At 44.9% G+C, this 14,383-nt stretch overlaps 1 protein-coding gene across 1 annotated transcript in view; it reads left to right on the top strand.

Annotated features, from left to right (window-relative positions):
• The window catches only part of LOC126232143 (uncharacterized), a 177,094-nt gene that overhangs the window by 139,934 nt on the left and 22,777 nt on the right, over window positions 1-14,383 (top strand). Inside the window, exon 5 of the mRNA XM_049942448.1 lies at window positions 10,976-11,549. Within this exon, the coding sequence (XP_049798405.1) occupies window positions 10,987-11,549 (563 nt within the window). The 5' untranslated portion in view covers window positions 10,976-10,986. The remainder of the gene's footprint in view (window positions 1-10,975; window positions 11,550-14,383) is intronic.

Below are 14,383 nucleotides of genomic sequence, written 5' to 3'. Positions count from 1 at the left end.
TTACACCTGTTGCATCTACCGGGCTTTGGCGAAGATAAAAATAGGTTTATATTTTTTACATTTTTGCGTGAATAAACTTTCTCAGATTTAGTTCCCAATGATGAGTAATGCTTCTTTGTATGATTAGTCTCAAACCAGGGTGCAACACGTAATGGAACGTCGCAAGTTTTGCATCGGTATCCAGTTTCCGGCGCACTTACTGTTTCGTGCAAACCACGCATCTGCGCATTAGCGTACTTTCCTGCGAATGTTCACTCACAACAGCCGGGAAATATCTCCGTGTGAATCGCAGAGGATTCTCGTCATCGCATTACCTTCCCCTACCAGCTTTCCTCCGCTCTGTAGCATATTTTTCTACAATCTCCCTTACGAGAGAAAGGTGAAACTCTGCGGGTGCCAGTTTTCGCCATGTTACCACCGGTGGAGAGCATGAACATTTGGAATGCACAAATCCAGTATGTGAAAAAAAATACTTCTTACGCGCTGATTCCACTGAGCTCAGTTACATGTCACAACGGTCAGCTGCACCCATACTCGAATTGTTCTCTACAATACACTGCGGTTTCTCTATCTTTTCGTCAGTATTTGTCAGTCTTCTCTGTTTCAATCATTCGTGTTGTGTGACTTGTGGTCATCATGTACACGTCTCTCGTATCGCACCACTTGATAGCAAGGACCTTGTCAGTTTCTCCTCGTTTTAATTTCGTTTGCAGTTTTGACACGTTACGCCTGTTCTCACGAACAGTGCCACACGCGGCTGTTCCATGATGTGAAGCCAGAGGAACAGGTCAGGCTGCAGTACCAGCCAGTCATTGACATACAGAATATGACCCTGTTCCAAATATGGTCCCATAAGAGCTGCCACTTCGTCGCGACAAATTGTAGAACTCAATTTCTGTTGGTGCGCCTGTATACACAATAAAATTAAAAATATACCCACTGTGACAGTTACACAGTCCGAATGTCTTTATTCCGAATCTACTTCGCTTGGTTGGAATAACTTGCTTACAAGATAATCGTCCTTCGAACAGCAAGAGACGTTCATCTATACAAATCTTGTGATGTGGGCGACATGAATTACGAAATGTCTTACGAACTTTGCCAACACTAGCCCTAATTTTAAATAGACTGTCGCTTCCAGTACTCGCAGAGTTATCACTGAAGTGTAAGATTCTCACAAGTAGACAAAAACGGTCTCGGGACATAATTTCGCTGAAAACTGGTGTGTTCAAAAGTGTATCTCTGCACCAATAAGCAGTTAATTTTAGCTTCTGAACCTGCGCCACCAGAAGGCAAACAGCAACAAAACGATACATTTCCATTTTGACAGTCGAGAATTCACAAAAAAATGGTTCAAATGGCTCTGGGCACTATGGGACTTAAAATCTGAGGTCATTAGTCCCCTAGAACTTATAACTACTTGAACCTAACTAACCAAAGGACATCACACACATCCATGCCCGAGGCAGGATTCGAACCTGCGATCGTAGCGGTCACGCGGTTCTAGACTGAAGCACCTAGAACCGCACGGCCACACCGGCCGGCCCAGGAGAATTCAGATTCTGTAGTATTTTCTCTGGTGTAAACGTAAAACCGAATTTGTTTCGTCTGCAATAAATTGAAAGTTCTTGAGACATAAATATCACAAAAAATGAAAGAATGTTTGGGTCAGTGTCTGGTATTTGTGTCCTGAACTCGTCATCGAAGTAATGGTTTAATGGCTGGAAATCGGTTTCTTTCCAGTCAAATGTGTCACGTAAGTGCGCATTTTTCTGAACCGTTTCACTGTCGCTTTCTGATTCCTCGGATTCAGAGGAACTGCTGACTGTAATTCTCGCTCTCCCCTCTGACGTAAATGGCTGAGGACTACAGCTTCGAGATTCTGTTGAAGACCCATCACTGTTAGCAACGTCAGATAATTCACACCCACTGTGGCTCCTAGGGCGCATATCCAGGATTTCTTTATCTGTGCAACCACGGCGACGTGACATTTCTCACGCAGAAAACAAGAAAACTGACGAAATTACAGGAATGCAAGTCGGATTCTGCAGAGAGCGAACACAGCAACATGCACTCTCGAACTACACAGTCAGACCACTGAACAGCTACAAAAGAAGAAGAGGGCGGGAAGACAGCTGTGCGTGTACGCACGTCCGTAGCGGCCAGGAAGCTGTGACTCGGCGCGCCTCAACTCTGCCGGTGGCGCGGGCCGCGTCAGCACTGCCCGTGGCGCCGCAGGCAAGAGGCGGGGCCGCGCGTGTCCAGGGGAGGCGTGGCGAGCTGACGAGGCTGCCGCCGATGCACACCGTCTCCACACTGACCGAAGTTCGTGACGTGGAATGTAAACACTGAACGCAATTAACGACGTTTACCCTCTCATGTGGAAATTAAAATGCGATTTTTAATGGTTTGTTCACTGTTACTCTTCCCCATGTCCTCACAAATGTTTCAACGTTGTTTCATTGCCCTACCATGGCTCACTTTTCATGGGAGCTCTCTCGTGCGGTGAGTGTAACAACCCCCCCCCCCACCACACCACACCACACACACACACACACACACACACACACACACTCCCCTGAAGATAGACGTTCACTGTGGATATCGTATCACAGACACAGTCCCTTTCACTGTTCAGAGACGTCACCGAACCCATCCAGAAATGTAAACAACGATGCATGGGCAGCGCCTATTAGACGGAGCGGGTCAGACAGCCAATCAGTTCCAGCCATTCCACCTGGAAGGAGGTACACGGCTCGTGTTGTATGTAGTTTCCCTTTGTGCTGGGAAGGACTCTCAACAACAAAGTGTCCAGGCGTCTCGGAGTGAACCAAAGCGACGTTGTTCGGACGTGGGGGGGGGGGGGGGTGAGAGGGGGGGGGGAACTGTCTATGATATGCCTCGCTCAGGCCGCAGTGGATGACCGCTGCCTACGGATTATGCGTCGGAATAACTCTCACAGCAACGCCACCCTGTTGAATAATGCTTTTCGTGCAGCCACAGGACGTCGTGTTACGACTCAAACTGTGCACAATAGGCTGCATGATGCGCAACTTCACTCCCGACGTCCATGCCGAGGTCCGTCTTGGCAACCACGAGACCGTGCAGCGTGGAACATATGGGCCCGACAACATGCCGAACGGACCACTCAGGATTGGCATCACGTTCTCTTCACCGATGAGTGTCGCATATGCCTTCAATCAGACTGTCACCTGAGACGTGTTTGGAGGTCAGTCTGAACGACGTACGCCGCTGGTGGTCACGGAAGGCGCCGTAACTGCTGTAAGATACGTGAATCCCATCCTCCGACCGATAGTGCAACCATATCGGTAGCATATTGGCGAGGCATTAGTCTTGATGGACGACAATTCGCGCCGCCATCGTGCAGATATTGTGAATGACTTCCATCAGGATTACGACATTGCTCGACTAGTGGCGAGCACGTTCTCCAGTCATGAACCCTACCAAACATGCCTGGGACAGATTGAAAAGGGCTGTTTATGGACGACGTGACCCACCAACCACTCTGACGGAGCTACGCCGAATCGCCATAGAGGAGTGGGACAATCTGGGCCAACAGTGCCTTGATGAACTTGTGGATAGTATGCCGCGACGAATACAGGCATGCATCAATACAAGAGGACGTGCTACTGGGTATTAGAGGTATTACAATCTGGACCACCACCTCTGAAGGTCTCGCTGTGTGGGGGTACATCATGCAATGTGTGGCTTTCATGAGCAATAAAAAGGGCGGAGATGATCTTCATGTTGCTGTCTACTCCATTCTTCTGTACAGGTTCCGGAACTCGCGGAACCCAGGTGAGGCAAGACTACTTTTGGTGTGTGTGTGTGTGTGTGTGTGTGTGTGTGTGTGTGTGTGTGTGTGTTCACTTAAATAACTGACATCGGCAGTTGAAAAATGATTATTTCGTCAGATTAACGATTCTTCCCTTTGACTTTTATTGAAGTTAGAATTTTGCCTCGTGTAGGTTTTTCAGAGGCATTTATTATACAGAGAAACTTACGACGAAAAACTCGTGACAAAGAAACAGTCAGTAGAATGGGAAAGCAGTCCAAGTAGCAAATTTTTGCATTTCATTTATTTGATGACTAATTTCGGGCCGAGACCCATTTTCAAATCATAGCATTTACGAACATGTCAATGTTCGTAGTACATTTTTGAAACGTTCGGAAATGTCATTTGCGATTATGTTACGACGATTTCAAAATGGATGTCGGCCAGAAACTGGTCATCGAATGAATAAAAAGTAAAAATTTGCAACTTGGACTGTTTTTTTTTTATGCTACTGATGAATAGTAGTTGTTGCCCTAAGGTACTGCAACATCTTGGAAGTTCGCAAAAGAGAACGTGTTTGTAAGGTGCAGTAGCTGCTGTTAATTTTTTCCAGAGGAAATCTGTTTCTCACATTTAGAACACTCCAGAATGATTGCAGCTTGCCGTACTTCAGACATTTGGTGGGTGATTTGATAAATGTAATAGATACCTCATGACTAGCTTTTTCCACTCAACTGCTTAGTCATTCGACGGCTCTTTACTGATGAGGGATCTGACTTTGAGACACGAACAGGTTTTAAGCAGTCCTTTAAGGACTGCATGGTTTTCGGAGGTTGGTGGTTAGAGTGGTGAAGCAGAGCCACTTTGCCGGAGGACAGGAGAATCTCGCGTGTGTCTTTTTCAGCAGGAAGGCCGTCCTGGTTTTTAGTCGGGCGAAGTGTCTCATATGTTACTTGCAATGCAATAGTGTTGCACAATCGCAGATCCCCGACTAAGTGCATAATGAAACTCAACGTATGTGTCAGTATGGGCACTGACTCTGTTGAGTAATTCTGCCCATTGATCACTTCACGATGTCTGCATACAGGGGAAAAAAACCAAGTGACGAAAACTGACGTTTGGTAGACACACAGCCGTCCATTTATGTACCCTCACAGTTGCATTTGTGTGCGCTGATGACGTGATGACGTTCAGAGGGAGCAGATGGTCGTAATAAGGACTGAAAAAACCACACACTATGGGTTTCTTCCAGTATTTAACGACCTGTAAGTTCTGAATTTTCCTTCCAGCTCTGGAGGAAGTTTCAGTACAGTAATGCAAAGTCTATAGTTACCGCAGATGGAAGATGTATTGCTCATAATTACGGACTCGTTATGTATTACCCGAGTTGTTTACGTGTGAGAGCAGCAAGGCCCTTGTATTTACTGGATAAACCAATCGGTTACAATCTTTTAAAAGGTAGTGTGATTCTTCCTCCTCCCAAACTGAGTCTCATTTATCTACACCCTTGAAACGACTGTAAAGTGCATGGCAGTGGGTACATGCATCGTATCACTCACAAAGAGCTTTTCATGGTCCATTCACGTTCAGAGGTGTGTGAAGAATCATTATAGTGCCTCTGTGTGAGCAGTAATCAGTCTAAACTTGTCTTCGTGATCTGTGCGAGAGCCATACGAATGGAGTTAAAGATGTATTCTGGGCTGATTTAACAATTGCGGCATTCCAATAAACCTTGTAAACAAAAGTCAGTGAAATCACTCACCCAGACTCAGTATAGAAACATTCCTATAATGCATATAATGTCTCGTAATCAGCACGAAACACGCCGGGCAGTGTTTGTGTACGAAATAAAATGTTCACATGCGAATATCTCCTAAAATAAATCACTCAAGCTTTCACAAAATATTCAGTACTGTAGTCGCTCTTTGTCAACGGCAAGAGAAGCAATAAAACGCGCAAAATTTCTTTATTTTGGAATAAATTTGATCTGCGCGATTTAACATAGGCGTTTACCAGAAGATGGCTCCCGAACGACTTCATCGGCTCCTAGATCGGAGACACAAAGCCATACTCGTACGCACGGGATATGCTTAACTCCTATTGGCTAATGTGTTAAACAGCCAATCAGATCATTTCGAGCACTTGTGTGCTTCAGGTATTTTTAATAACAGCCAATCAGATTACTGCAGGTAATTTAGACGAGAAATCGCGTTATTCCGAAACTAAATAATGAAGACAAAATTAGATTCCATTCCGCAACATAAATTACTTATACAAATTTAATACTCAACTCTCCTTCTGGCTGCCTTTTACAAAACCAAACTAAGTCGGACATACGTCACGAATTCCACTATTGTACAAGAAATGTTCACACACAGATTTACTTAATTTCCATAAAATTTCAACGTATCTCCTCAAACCCTGCAAAACACTTACATAACCATAACACAATGAAATAATTATTTTCCAAAGTACTTTTTATTTAGTCAGAAATCTGTGGTAACGAAACGAAAGAAAATTCCAGACAATTAGATCTTATGGACCTGTACATCTGGTTGTAGTTTCAATTGATGCTATAGATGAATCCGTCAGTCGTCCCTTAGGTAAAAATTTATATCTCCGAAAGTAGTGAAGTTAATCACTTGAAATCAGCTGTGCCAGCGTGAGAACCAAAATTCTGCTCTCCTCCCAGCTCCGTGGTAAGCTACACTATCGATGTAAGATGACAATTCGTAATAATTAGCTACATTGCAAACCCAGAGTGTGGTTGAAAAAGTGTTCATATAGCTGACATGGCCAGTTTCATCTGGTTGTTTCGTTCAACTGATAAAACTGACGGAGTGAATAAACAGTTGACCAGCCACTCACGTCTTGCTGCATCAGTGACCTGCCAACATCCGTGTACTGCTTGCCGTGGAGTGCATCCTTCGTTGGACCAAAGAGACGGAAGTCGGAAGGTGCGAGATGCGGGTTGTTCAGCTGTGAGTGATCCACCGGTCACCTTGAATGAGAGCACGTCCCCACATCGCAGGAGTCACAGCCGTCTGCAGCTGACCGACACGTGGAGGTCGGCCAGATATGCACAACCTTGCTGCGACGACGACGCTGCTAGGCCAGGCGTTGATCACCAGTAAGCTCTTCTGACGCTGACAGACACCTCGCACTACGACTCGCGGTGCTTCTGTTCACTGCCAAATCTCCTCAGACATTCTGCAAGCGGATATGAAGATCTCCGATGCTCTGGTTTTCATCCGAAAGAAACTCAGTGACAGCTCTCTGCTTGGGTCGCACCTCCTATATGGACGCCATTTTGGAGGCTACATACGCTGCTGTCAGCTGTTGAAATTTCATGAAGCTGTAGGGGCTGAAGTGGGAATATTCCACGATGTCTCACAAATTTCGCATTTTTCCAACAGAAAGTGGCCGACAAAGTGTAGCGTTGCAGATCGAATGCCCCCGTAATTTTATAAGTAGCTCAGTTGGACGATGATTGTGCTTATGTATTTTAATCTGGGTCCTTGATCTTGATGTGGCTAGATTCTTCACAATGCCTGTCTTCTTCTCAGCATCTGGTAGCAAGAAATGCGTCTGTTTGAGAATAGCTCTTCCTTAGATTTCTCCCCGAGCTCACTGGAAATTTGTTTAATATCGTTCTCGACCGAAAACACTAACATCTTATTGATATCTGAGCTGCTATCAATTGCACAGTGAAGTCGTTACCACAGCAAGGACAGACACACAGCCAAACCAGTTAGAGAAGTACTGGCTTGCACGTCAACTACCGAAAATGACGATGAGATTAAGAAAATGCTTTTTGAGAGAAAAGAAATTGGTCAGATCGTTAAGCGAGATGAAAACTTGTGATGGGGCACTCGAAATAGTCGGAATACGAAGTGGAAGAAAAGTTGGAGGAGAAAAGAACTGAATTAAGGGAATGAAAGGGGAAGCTGCTTGGCAGAATTTTGCACAGAGCACAATTTAACCACTGCTAACAGCTGGTTTGAATCATGAAAGACAATTGCGTACATGACAGGAGTCAGAATGCACCTCACTATTTGAGACATGCTACATAGTCCTAATATTTATTATTACTTAACAAATGAAAATAATGTGCTCGGATCGAACCTTCTTCTCTCATAATGACTCTGGAAGTTGCTAATGTCCATTCCAATCAGCTGGAAATTTATTTCCTGAACCAGAGGTTACGAGTTGCAATTTTCATTTCAATCAACAACGTGGAAAGAAGTCCCCTCTTAAGAAAAACTAAGACATTGTTTCCTAACAATCTATCCGGAGTACGATATATTGTCATAGAAATATTGGAACATGGTTGGCTGTCTATTCAGAAAATACTGTCTGAAAAACTAGTTTCGTCGATTATTGGATTATTTCTGGACCAGTTGGTTGATAAAGACCAGATGCCATCAGACATGCGGAATTACAGTGGAAGGCCCCATCACATCGAAAACGCCTCTGAGGGGTGGAAGAAATTGATATTAATATATAAAAAGCTCAGTCAAATGTTTTCTCATTAATAAAAAACCTTCGAGAGGGCGTCGAGTGCTTTCGCTGATTAATTTCTAATTCGGATGGAAAAAAATAAGTCTGCAATTCATACTGATGAGACGACTGTAAAGATTCCAAACTGATAGCAACGTGAAATCTTTTCTGACTTGTGTGACACACACACGGAAATTACACTGAAGAGGAAAACATCACCACCATTGGAAATTATATAAATATTGAAAAGTAGTTTAATGCACGTCGTACTCATTGGAAAGCTTGTAAACAACTTTAATGATGGACGAAATGAGACCACTTCCTCATGGTTTTCCTGGGAAACGACACACAGACAGCTAAATACCTGTTGCAATTTGTGGAACATTCGGTAATGAAGACCGGTAGGGCTACCTTAAAGGTCATGCCTCTGCTAGGGCACCAGCATGGCACTCCTATTGAGGGAGACTCTATGAAGAAAAACCTGTGTGGGTGGACAGCAAACAGAAAACTGGTGCAGAAGACACAAATGACAAGCAGCCACATCCACTCATTCGCCCTTGGTCTGCAGACCTGCTACAGACCACTGCACGGTGTGTGGTCGAACCACTGTCCTCCCGAATGTGAGTCCAGAGTGTCTCACCGCCGCGCCCTGCATACCCAGTCCACTACTTGAGTTTCACACACGTTTCTCTGCCGGTTACATGGCGCAGACACGCACGAAGATTGTCTCTCCAAAATATGCTGAAGGTGATCGGGACCATGGCTCTCTGTCTACTAATAATTCAGACACGATCCCGCTCAGTTTCTTGGCAAATTTGTGATTACCTAGAAAACCGTTTGAGTGAAAGAATCTGCGAAAGCTCAGTATAAACTACAGTCGCATTGCGAGTGTCACAATAAAGTAGACTATTACACCACTGATCTCAGGATACATCAAAGATTTATAAGACAATGACGTCTGTTTCTTAGACGAGGAACACGTCGATGCTCGAAGACTGTATGGAAATGTCAACGGCTTTACAGCTTTTACCACTTAGTTTATTTACATGCAGCACCACTTGAATGTAGGAAAATACGGTAACCATACCTGTAAACAAGAGCAAAAAGTCGTTCATTATGCGATTACAACGCCAGTGTCCAAAGTTTTGAGGCTATAACATTGAGTGCATACTTGGTATGGGGAGGCGAAAAAACGAAAAAGCGATATAAAACGGAAGCAAATGTACAATTAACTGACGAGGGATGGGAAAGGAAGACTTGGGTTGGTCGGGTGGCTTCCAGAAGCCTGCAGTGTACGTGTTGGCCTGCGACCCTGTGCTGACCTCCGGCGCTACGCTCCGTACAGCACTGCCTCGGCGTCTCGATCCACGTCGAGATGGCGTGACACAAGCCTTGGGACGAATTCTTAGGCGCCCTGCTGGCACCGTAACGGTCCGGCAGACGTCTTACGCTGGTGGAATGGAGATGCTAATTCGGCACGATTCGAAAAAAGTGGACGCCGTTCTCGCGAAACCCACTTGTCTGAATTTAGGAAACCAGTTTACACTGTAGTGTGTGGAACTATTTCACTGCCTCCGTCGTTTGCCCCTCATACGACCAGGAGAGTCAAGAGTGATGTCGGAGCTGTGATAGAGCTTACTTTGGTTTAGCCATGACGTATCTGTCATCTAATAAGTATCCGAACGTTCTGTGGGCCAAAGATGCTATACAAACACGTCCACGGCAAAAGGAGATATAAATATATATTTGTGCGAAAGTTCCACAACACACGTTCTGGAAATGGAGGCAACGAGTTTCATTCCTAAACTGCTCAACCTGGAAATACCTGGGTACATCATAGCTCGCAACATTCGGATAAAATGGCAACGTGATTTATGATTGTATTATGCAGCGTTCTTTACAATGGAGGTGGCCGCTGCATCTTTTTCTGAAGAAAGAAGATGCAGATATCGATCTGTTCAAGGGAGAGTTAAAGATACCAATGAATTTAGACTCTTACAGTGGTTCAAAACAGTTCAAATGGCTCTGAGGACCATGGGACTTAACATCAGAGGTCATCAGTCCAATAGAACCTAGAACTACTTAAACCTAACTAACTTAAGGACATCACACACTTCGATGCCCGAGGCAGGATTCTAATCTGAGACCGTAGCAGGCGCACGGTTCCGGATTGAAGCGAGTAGATCCGCTCGGCCACCATGGCCGGTCAAGTTTAATCGTGCCTACCCTGAGACATTCACCGAGGAAACTGATTTCTGCATTACACGTACCCCGCTTCTGATCAGGTGTCGGATCTGAGGAACCTGAGATAAGGAGGAAGAAAATATTTCTGACGTGCCACGAGCTTGGATTTAAATAGAAGTCCTGTAACTTTAGTGCTGAAAGAAGTTTGTTGCTTTCCCATTATTTTGCTATGACATCAATAAACCATCTTTTGACTGAGAGCGATAACATTTTTAGAAGGTGAAAGCAGTCTATCATAGCACGGCGCTGGTAGTTACAAACGTTAGGTGATCACGAAGCAGTATGGACCCTTGTCATTTGAAGGAAACTGGTGACGTTGCAATTGATTCAGGGTGGACAACACTTTCACAGCTGTTGTTTCATACAGGTCTGCATGCGCCTCGTACAAGTGTTGAGGGTGCAGTGTGAGGGCTGCTCAGTGGTACTGTGTTTCAGGACCACCCACCATGTCGGCAGTTACGGAGGTTCAGAACACCACAACCGAGGCCCTGGCCGCCCTGCTAGACGGGGGTGAAGGTGCCCTGGTGATGCTTGTGGCGGGCGAGACGAGGGTGGCGGCTCACAGGGCCGTGTTGGCAGCCGCGAGCCCCGTGTTCGAAGCGATGTTCGCGCACGACATGCCGGAGGCCAGCTGCGGCCATGTGAGCATCGACGACGTGGAGGGCCCGGTGCTGAGGCTCCTGGTGGCCTACACGTATACCCTGCAGGCCCCCCAGCTGCCCGACACGGCCCCCCAGCTGCTCTCGGCGGCCGACAAATACGGCTTGTCGGGCCTGAAGGCTGCCTGCGAGCGGCAGCTGATCTCGCAGTTGGCCGTCGAGACCGCAGCGGCGACGGCCGTCAGGGCAGTGAGGCACTCGTGCCCGGACGCCACCAGGGCTGCTGTCGCCTTTATAAAGGACCACCTGCAGGTGATGGCCACGCGGGGCTGGGTGGACGCTGTGCTCGAGTACCCGCAAGAAGTCATTGAAGTCTGCAGTATGCTCAGTGAGCCACCAGCAGAAGCCAGGTAAGCACGATTCCCTTTAGGCAGTGCTAGTGTGAATTTGACGTCGTCCTTGCTTTGTTCGTCATGGGTTTCTTTGCTGCCTAAGTTGCATAGCACCTTAACGTCATTTACTTACTGATCGTCAGTCACGATGCTAAGTCTCTCGCTGTTTCCACTTCTACTGCTTCTTATCAATTTCGCCTTTCTTTGATTTACTCTCATTCCATATTCTGTACTCATTACACTGTTCATTCCATTCAGCAAACCCTGTAATTCTTCTTCACTGTCAGTGAGGGAATCAGTCATCAGCAAATCTTATATCATTTCACCCTGAATTTTAATTCCACTCTTCAAGCTTTCCATTATTTCTGTCATCGCTTCTTCGGTATATAGATTGAGCAGTAGAGGCGAAAGATTACATTCCTATCTGACACCCTTTTTAACCTGAATACTTCGCTCTTGGTCTTCCACTCTTATTTTACCTTCTTGCCTCTTGTACATATTGCAAATTACTCGACTTCTCCTCTGGCTTACCCGTATTTTTCTCGGAATTTCAAACATCTTGCAACATTTGATATTGCCGAACGCTTTGGCCAGGACCACAAATCCTATGAATGTTACGGAACATCAATTTTCTTTTCCGTTTGCCTGTGTATTATCCTTATTAGCAACTGGGATGCTAGAGCTATTAAGCTGATTGTGCGATAATTCTCACACTTCTCTGCTCTTGCAGTCTCCCAAATCGTGATGATTATATTTCTCTCAGTCAGATTGTATATTGCCAGACTCATACATTCTACACACCAGTGAGAATAGACCTTTTGCCACCTCCTCCAATGATTTTAGAACTTGATTGAATGTTGTCTATACCTTATGCCTTCTTTGATCTTAAATTTTCCAAAGCGCTTTTAAAATCTGATTATAATCACCAATATTTTCCATACCGACTCCTGTTTGTTCTTCTGTCACGCCATCAGACAAGTTGTTCCAATCAGAGAGGCCTTCAGTGTACTCTTTCCAACTATCCCATCTCCCCTCTGTATTTAACACTGGAATTCCCATTGTGCTCTTAATGTTACCACGCTTGCTTTTAATTCCGTGGAAGATTGCTTTGACTTTTCTATATGCTGCGTCAGTCGTCCCAAGAATCATTTCTTCTTTGATTTCTTCACATTTTTTGTGCAGCCCTTTCACGTTAGCTTCTCTGCACTTCCTATTCATTTCATCCTTAAGTGACTTATTTCTCAATTACTGAATTTTCCTGAATATTTTTGAATTTTTCTTTGATTGATCAACTGAACGTTTTCCTATATTTTCCATGGTTTCTTCGCAGTTAGCTTCTTTGTACCTACGCTTTTCTTTCCAACTTCTGTTACTGTCGTTGTTAAAGATATCCATTCCTCTTCAACTGAACTACCTATTGAGCTGCTTATTATTGCAGTATCTGTAGCCGCAGAGAACATAAATCTCATCGCTTCTTTCCTTAGTACTACTGTATTCCACTTTGTACATAGATGGCCCCTTAAGAGTCTCGTAAAATTCAGCCTACTCTTCATCACGGCTAAATTGTTGTGAGTCTACATCTACTCCTGGGTATGCTTTACAGCCCAGTATCAGATTTCAAAATGTTTGCCTGACAATAATATGGTGTGACTTTAAACTTCCCATATTACGGTCCTTTTCAAAGTATACCCCCTCGTCTAGTGATTTTTGAACAGACTATACCAGCTATTACTAGAATAAATTTACTGTAGAGCTTAACTAGCCTTTCTTCTCTCCTATTCCTATTATCAAGTACATATTCTCGTGTAACCCTTTCTTCTACTCCTTCCCCTACAATTGCGTTTCAGTCCCTCCATGACTATTACATAGTACTGAATTACCTGTTCAATATCCTCACTTTTACTCTCTGCACCTAAACTTGCGACATCATCATGTATACCTGAACTATGCATGTTGATGGTTTGCTTTTCTCACGAGAACATATCTATACTCACTTTCTGCCCTGCCTTTCTATTGATACTGAATCCTACTGCTGTTGCTACTACCCTATTCTCATGTGACCAGAAATCCATTTCTTATTTTCTGGCTTCCGAACCACATTCGAACTCCTCACTTTCCAGCTCCCGAATCATAGATTGTTTTCCTTTCGTTGGGTACTCGACCTTTTTCTCGTGGTCACCTCCCTCTTGGCCACCTCGCCTGGAGGTTTGAATGGGGGACTACTTTTTTGCCATTATGGCTCTTATTGAATCACATGCCACATGTCATGTTGATGCACGTTATGCATATTTACACAGTGGTTTACATTGCCTTCTGTGTCCTCACGTTGTTGATCATTGCCAATTCTTCCTCATTTAGGACCAGTTTCAGACCTCAATAGAGAGAGTGCTCTGAACCTGTCGACCCCTCCGCCCTCTTTGGAAAGGCTGTTGGCTGAAAGAGGGTCACACCTTATGCTGGAAGTCTTCAGACACCAATGCTGATGATTCTTATTCAAAATTCAAGTGATGGTGAGGTTCAAACCCGGGACTGAGGATTTTCCTGATTACTAAAAAAGACGCTACCCCTGGGTGACTGGCCCCAAAGAGCAGGGTATGACTCCCTGAGATATCCATTAAAGCAGGAGCTATGAGCACTGGGGCTAGTCATGCACACTGGGGGCAAACAAGAAGAGAACACTCCAGCCAGCACAATAACATTGTCACACTCAAGGCTGTGCCTTACAATCACATTTCCTTCTCGTCTCTGTTCAGCTATCACCCCGAATTTTTTTCGTGTATTCCCTTTTACAAAGCAGACAGGAAATCTCTGCCCCCCCCCCCCCGTCTTTTTTGAAGTTCCCTGTGGCGTTA

The sequence above is a fragment of the Schistocerca nitens genome, unplaced genomic scaffold (assembly GCF_023898315.1).
Source record: "Schistocerca nitens isolate TAMUIC-IGC-003100 unplaced genomic scaffold, iqSchNite1.1 HiC_scaffold_451, whole genome shotgun sequence".
Taxonomy (NCBI): Eukaryota; Metazoa; Arthropoda; class Insecta; order Orthoptera; family Acrididae; genus Schistocerca; species Schistocerca nitens.
The sequence above is the reverse complement of the archived record's forward strand: the minus strand, read 5'-3'. Positions and strand labels throughout refer to the sequence as shown.